The sequence below is a fragment of the Phalaenopsis equestris genome, unplaced genomic scaffold (assembly GCF_001263595.1).
Source record: "Phalaenopsis equestris unplaced genomic scaffold, ASM126359v1 Scaffold001370, whole genome shotgun sequence".
Classification (NCBI taxonomy): domain Eukaryota; kingdom Viridiplantae; phylum Streptophyta; class Magnoliopsida; order Asparagales; family Orchidaceae; genus Phalaenopsis; species Phalaenopsis equestris.
In genome coordinates, this window is record NW_018165809.1 from 447,918 (window position 1) to 456,098 (window position 8,181).

Genomic DNA, 8,181 nt, shown 5'->3' on the forward strand with positions numbered 1-8,181 from the left:
GTATATAGATATACATACATACATACATAGATATGTATATACATACATACATAGATATGTATATACATACATACATAGAGATATGTATATACATACATAGATATGTATATACATACATACATATATATCTACATACATACATACATACATACATACATTTTTATACTATATGCAAACCCCAGTCATACCCTGAGCTTCTTAGTTGTTGCGAGCACTTGAGGAGGGACAAGTGATGATAATTCACACAATGGCCTGGTTAAAGCAGAATATGTTGGATGCTCAATGGCCCTGTTGAAAAGACAAAAGCGGAGAATATACACAGCATGAGAATGATTTAAAAAAATTTAGACATATTATAACTGTTCTGCATTCTAGCAGACATAAGAGACGAACTTCTTACCAAATGTGAGAATCCCTGACACATGTAAGGATATCTAGGTTCGGTGCACGAGGATGACACCAAGAAGCAACACTATGGCAAGCAAGTTTTGGAACAGGTTTTATCCGTCTCAGCTCCTATGTAGGAGAAACAAAAAATTAAGATAAAAAAATTAGTACAAGACTTTCTAGCCTACAAAAGAAAGAGAAGATGCACAACCTTAAATGAGACAGTATCCCAAATTGCCAAGGTTTTATCTGCACCTATGGTAATAAGCTGTGGGCCACTTCCCATCACCCTTGAAAGTTCAACAGCCCCTACTCCACCATCGTGTGCCTTGAAGAAGCCATGCGAAAGTTAATGCTACTTAAAAAGCAAATATAGTTATGTGGACGGTACATGAGTGATCATTTGGTGGGCTCACCTACTGTGCCAATGGGCCTCACCTTTCAGCCATCATGACGTGCCACATCATATAATTTAATTTCTTAGAATATGAATATGTATGTATGTATGTTTGTATATATATAACTAATTATTTTAAGAGTATTTTTAAGAAATTTTTCTTTACTTAATATATTTGTTTATGTGAAATATTGGATTTAATAATTTCAACCCTTGGTGCGGCCTCTGGCATAAGTCGCTCGGGTCGAGAGGTTCGAATCCCGTGGCACGGGCTCTTCGAATCAAAATTAAGCACACCGGGTTTTCAACCCACACGGGAGAATCGATATTTGGTGTCCACTAGACCAAATATCGATTTCACCTTATATATATATATGCTTTCATTTCTGAAATTCATCAATATAATGGTAAATTGTAGTTAAGGAAGCCTTCAACTCACACAAGCACATTCTGTTTGTGATTACAGCATGAACGTATTCAAAATGACTTCAAAAAATGAACAACAAATTGGAAAAAAAATTACAATACCTTTAAGCTGAGTTTTGGCACAAGTTCACGTGAATCATTAATATGGTCTGCGCTCCATATTATAAGTAAGCCATCACTGGCCCCAGAAACCAAGAGTGTCTGGAAGTTCATACCAACAGTAGCTGTTAGAAAATAGCTTCAAGAAGTTCATGATGCGGAGAAAATAGTGAAACAAAGTATGAAAAAAATGCTTTTAATGAAAGGAAAACAGCACTGCAACCAAATAAAAGTTCAAGCATCTTAGAATTGAATCATTAGATCAAGTTTAATACTTTCTCATGTTTTCTAATGTGGCACTCATGATGTCGCGAAAATGCACTAAATTTCATAAGTTACGCGTCAGTAAGAGTAAAACATAGTTTGGAGTGCCAATAAGTGCAAAAGTTCCATATCATATTCCAACACATGCAGTAAAATGCAGACTTGGCATAGTAGATAACTGGAAAAAAAACAAAGCTGACATCTAATTCATTTTATTTGGTCTGTCATTACAAATTACAAATCAAGCGATAGGTAATTGGTCTGTCATTACAAATTACAAATCAAGTGATAGGTAAATGTTTGCAAAAGTACTTTCCAATATCGCAACCAAGCCAAGGTGTTATTATTTTTTCTTTATTTTATTTTTCTCCCAGAAAACATTTTAGTCATAGTTGATACAAAAAGTATCCATAGGCATCATAAATAATCATTTATTAGACCTTCTACTGCAGAAGCTGCTTGCGTCTGCAAAATGGTAAGAGCAGAATTCCAGCGATATGTGGAATCCCACATCCCGGAATCATTGATCCAGCTCGTGAGAATTTTGTGTACCACAGAATTGATTGTTTGCATGATCACGGGAAGGCCGAACCACAAGATCTTATCTCACTGCTCAATTAAGTGATATTATTTCTTCTTTTTATGACTTCATTTCTTATTTTTCTTATTTCTAAATAGGTTTTATTACTTGAGGGACTATTTATGTGTTCCTATTTGTTGGTTTGAGAACGTTTAATTATTGTGTTTGTGCATTGGAGATGTTGCTCTCTATTTATTCTCTCCGAAGAGTTGTATCATTTCCTTTTGTAAATCGTGTGTTTGTGTCTTGCTTAGAAATAGGTAATGAAATCTCCTCGCCACCCATACCTCGCGGATTAGTTGTTTGATCTGCCATTTTTTAGTCCGGACAGCATCCGACGGTACCGAATCTGTTATCCAACAGCATATTTCACCAAACACGCCCTTCCAAACACTTTCGACTAGCCATATTATCATTCCTCTGTCATTCCGCAATCACTTGCCCACTAAATCTTTTTCCTAAACATCTCTAGAAGCCCTAAAAGGACATCAACTTGTATCAAAGACTAAAAAACCCTAAATTTTTAAGGATATCTTCTTTACCCTAAATCCAAAATTTCAAAATAAAAAAAAAAATCATCTCCGCTTTACCCAAACCTTCATACCATAATTCCTAGCATCAACTCTGAATTTTCAAATGTTCAACCTTCATATCTTACCAAAATTCTGACCTGACACCTACCACTAAAACCATAACTTTAACCAAACTTTTATCTACAACCCTACAACCATTGAAACATTACTCTACGAACGATATTAACATTTCATTTACTTTTTACAAATTTTCATTACTTTTAGATTACAAAAGAGCCACTAAAAAAACACAAAGTACACTACAATAAAATCAAAATATCAAGAAAAAATAGTATATGCCAGACAACCCCTCATCTAGCATATAGCAGTATCTCACTGTCTTAAAAAAAAAATGTAAAACGAAAACTACAATTACATCACAAAATAATACCTATTAGCAGTAGTTATTCTCATGTAAACTAAATCCCCGTGTCAAATATCAATCTACAATTTTTCCGAAAAAAATAATTAAATTCAGCACTAAAGTTACAAGACATAGTAAGCAATTATAATCTTATATGCATTGAATGACTTTGCAAATGCTATTGCAAGAATGTACACACAAATGCAGTTTATTACTAAATCAAACTATAAATTTTCTTTTTTTTTAATTATACATTCTTGTTTCAATTTAAGTAATTATCATTTTTAAGAAATCGTGTCAGAATTATATCCAAATGTATCCTCAAAATTATAAAGAAAAGTACTCTCAAAATTTTACACCCGAAGGCAAACATTTATCATTTCCATTTATTTTAACATGCAGAGGTACATTGTATCCCCTATAGTACCATCCATGGGTAATCTTTGTTAACTTATTTAGATTTTATTTTCTTTAATTACCTCTATTTTAAGACATTGAACAGTAAAGTTTCCTTTCCCGTTCCATTTTCATTAATTCTAAAGCTTACAACATGCACATAATTATAAAAATAATTGTCTAAAGCATAAAAGAAATTCTTTATTAAATAAATATTAATTTAATTCATATAAAAAATAATTAATTACCTTTACTGTCGCAACTTTCTTCTTTTCCCTCCAAACTGAACTTCCAATAGCTTAAATTCAATGTAATTAAACCTATTATTAATATATTAATAATATATATATATACATATATATATTAGATTTATTAATTAAAATAAATAAACATTAACATTTACATCAGTTAACCTGATCTCTTTTGCACAAATATAGATCTTTATCTCCCTCCCATTCGAGACTTTAATAACTTCGATCATAATATCAAAATCACTTATATTTAAAATTTAAATAATAAACTTATAGATATTATATTCAAAATTTATTAATTAAATTATAATAAAATCGAATGTTCTCTTATCAAAAGCTTTGCAACCCTAATCCATGCACGAGCTTCTCCTTCTTCCTCCTATTCATCTTCACATGAGTCTCAACTCCCTTACACACATAGAAAGCCAGTATACCCACCCTTCTTATTCCTCTGAGTTCTTTTTCCTTCACAGCAGATGAGTCGTATTCCCTTCCTCTTCCTTTGAGCGGGTGCTCGACTTCAACGCAAATTGCAAGTTGATATCCTCTCTCTTCCACCAATTGTGGCTAATCGAGTGTGGTAAGCTTTGCAAGACGGGAAAAAGTCGCACTACCCTTCCTCCTCCTTCGGCTTCTTCTTCTCCATCGACTAAGGTTTCCTTTGTCCTTCAACCTCTTCTTCTTACTCTTAGCACTGGAGTTGCTTTAAACTACAATGAGGACTCGACTGGCTCTCCACTTCACACATGAAGTCGCTCACCTTGCCTTCTCCTTTCTCCTTCCTGAGTGGCTCATTCTGACTTCCCGCAAATACAAAAGGCTCTGCTTAACACACGACTGCAACACTAGGGCACGACACAGGGGCTCAAATCTCCTCCTTACTGCTCACGAAATGTTTTCCACTTATCTGTTTCTCATTCTCCCCATTTTTTATTTTCCTTCGATTCAAACAAAAAGGCTTAATCGAGCCTTAAAACGAAACTATAAGAGTTATTTAAAACCTATGTCATCATTTTTAATATTTATTATTATTATAATTTATCGTATTTACTTCTTTACAAAGATATAGAATCTCCTCTCCTAATAAAAATGTTATTCTCAAAATTTAAAAATAACCATAAAGATAAAATACCTCAAATGAAAAACTGTGCATAGTCTTCTTGTATATCAGAAACTTTCTCCTAAATTGCTTCTCTCTTTGATCTGTGTTTTCATAAAATCTTCACAAATAAAATCTATCTATTACAAAGCCTCTTCACATCACAATCTAGTATTTTTTCAGTCTCATCAACATAAGTCAAATCAAGTTGTACGTCGACTGAATTCGCTATCACCCTATTTGATTCATCGGTAATATATTTTTTAAGTAAAGAAACGTGGAAAATATTATACATTCATTGCATATGAGCCGATAGCTAATCTTTAAGCCACATTTTCAATTTTCTCCATAATCTCATATGGACATACATCTCTAGGATTCAATTTTCCCGTCTTTTCAAATCTTTGCACACCCTTCAAAGAACTAATTTTGATAATAACAAACTCTCGAACTTCAAACTTCATTGATTTATGCTTAGCATCCTAATATTTTCTCTGTCCATCCTACACTGTCTTTAATCTATCTCTAATTAGTATAATCTTTTAGTAGCATCATCAATCAAGCCAGCTCCAATAACATTTTTTTCACCTGCTTCAGCCCAACGTAAAAGTGTCCTGTATTTTCTTCCATACAAAGATTCATATGGAGTCATCTCAATACTAGTCCGATAACTGTTATTATAAGTGAATTCTACTAAAGATATACGTGATTTTCATCCTCTACTAAAGTCAATGATATATAACCTTAGTAGATCCTCCAAAATTTGAAGACATTTCTGGCTGGCCATCCGTCTAAGGGTAAAATGTTGTACTGAAAGTTAATATGATGCCCAAAACTTCATGAATCTTTTTCCACAATCTGGAAGCAAATCTATCAAATCTGTCAAAGACTAAATTCGATACTCCATCCAATCTTATAGTTTCATCCATATACATTTAATTAATCTCTCAACTGGATAAGTTTGTCTAATGGCCAGAAATGGGTAGATTTAATCCATCTATCAATAATTACCCACTAGCATCACGACTCTACCACAACCCAGACAATCTAATCACAAAGTCCATAACAATCTCATCTCATTTCCACTCTAAAATAGGTAAAAGTTGCAACTGGCATTTAGGACGTTGATGTTCCGTCTTCACTAACTAATATGTAAGACAGCCACAAATTCTTCCACCCAATTCTTCAATCCTAGCCACTAAAATGTTTCCTTGAAACCCCGGTACAATTTATTACTCCCTGAATAAATTAGTATAGCCAAACAAAAGTGTTTCCTCTAGAATTTCCCGTCTCACATGAACAACATCTGGACCATAAACATGCATTTATATTTCTCTAAGTCATCTTGATCTAACACATACTTATCTAAATTGTCTGTCTTAACCTGTACCATGATTTTCTGAACACTATTATCTCTAGCTAATGAATCATCAATTCTGCCTTTAAAAGTGGACTGCACAGTCAACTCACTTAATTGAATCATAAGGTCATCATTATAACTAATTATAGATAGCTTCAGCTTCTCCAAATCATTAGTAACAGCTCCTGCAAAGTAAATAAACTATTCAAATTATCTGAAGTCTTCCTATTTAATGCATCCGGCACCACATTTATCTTTTTTTGATGGTATTGAATATCCAAATCATAATATTTAGTAAACTCCAACCATCTCATCTGCCTCGGGTTCAATTCTTTCCGAGTGAATATATACTTTAAACTCTGATGATCTGTAAATGCATCGCATCTAACTCTATAAAAATAGTGTCTTCATATCTTAAGTACAAACACAATTGCTGCAAGCTTCATGTGTGGGATAATTTCTTTAATCATTCCTCAATTGTCTTAAAGCATAAAAAATGATCCCTCCATGTTGCTTGAGTACACAACCCAATCCCTTCAAAGATGCGTCACTAAAAATCTGAAACTCATACGATCCTGAGGAATAAAAAACACTGGAGCGGTCATCAAGCAATACTTCAATTTCTGAAAAGCCTCTTCACAACGAACGGTCCAATCAAACTTCACTATTTTTCGAGTCAATCTGGATAATAGCAAATCAATCTATAAAAATCCCTCTACAAATCTTCTTTAACCAGCCAAACCTAGAAAACTTCTGACCTCAGTAACAGTAATCAGCCTTGGTCAATCTACGATCACCTTAATCTTATTATGATCCACATAGATGTCATCTGCACTGATAATATGCCCAAGAAAAGCCACAATTTTAAGCCAAATTTTACATTTGGAAAAATTAGCATAAAATGTACTCTCTTTCAAATTCTGCAAAACATATAAATGATCTCTATGGCTGGCTTCATCACTAGAATGCAAAAATATCATTCATAAAGATAACATCTATAACATAAGAATGATTTTAATTTGTCACAATTTAACCCTTCATAATATTATTTATTTATTAATTTAATCAACCTAATGACTCTTTTTTATAAGGATCGAATCTAATAGCTCAAATGCCATTTTTTGGACAACTCGACATAATAGCTTAGCATTAGCTAAGTCAACTACTGCGGCCGGACAATATTAACATTTCATTTACTTTCCACAGATTTTCATAACTTCCTATTTATAAAAAAACCACTAAGAAACATTTCACTACATAGAAAAAACCAGTACAAAAAGAAAACTACAAATACACCACAAAATAATATCAACCAACGGCATTCCACCTCTTGTACGCTAAATCCTTATCATCAAATATATCAATATACAATTTTTCCTGAAAAAAAAATTTTAATTTCAACAGTAAATTTACATAACTTAGTGAGCAATTACAATCTTATTATGCATTAAAAAATTTTACAAATGCTATACCTGAATATCCCAAGAAAATGTAGTTTATTGCTAAATCAAACTGTAAACCTTCATTGTATTAAATTATTCATTCCCATGTCAATTAAAGTAATTACTAATGTTTAACATCTTTAGGAAGTCATATCGGGATTACCGACATACCCGAATATATTCTTCAAAATTTGCACAAGTACATTGAATCCCCCATCAATACCATCTGGCGACAATCCTGATTGATTTAATCATTTACACTTAATTTTGCTTTAATTATCTCTATTTAAAAATATCGAACAATCATTTTCATTTTTCCCATTTCATTTACTTAAGCTTACAACATGCACATAATTATAAAAATAATATTCTAAAGCATTAAAGAAATTTTTATTAAATAAATACTAAATTAATGCATATAAGAAAATAATTACTCAAATTTAATTTCGCAACTTTTTCTCCCTCGAAACTGAACTTCTAAAGCTTAAATCTTGTTTAATTAAACAAATTATTAATATATATATATATATATATATATATATAT

The 8,181-nt window shown here is 32.4% G+C and overlaps 1 protein-coding gene across 1 annotated transcript in view; it reads right to left on the reverse strand.

Annotated features, from left to right (window-relative positions):
* Positions 1-8,181, reverse strand: part of LOC110034171 — a 112,474-nt gene that overhangs the window by 83,759 nt on the left and 20,534 nt on the right. The window contains 4 exon segments of the mRNA XM_020738465.1: positions 189-288; positions 401-516; positions 599-715; positions 1,313-1,411. Of these exon segments, the coding sequence (XP_020594124.1) occupies positions 189-288; positions 401-516; positions 599-715; positions 1,313-1,411 (432 nt within the window).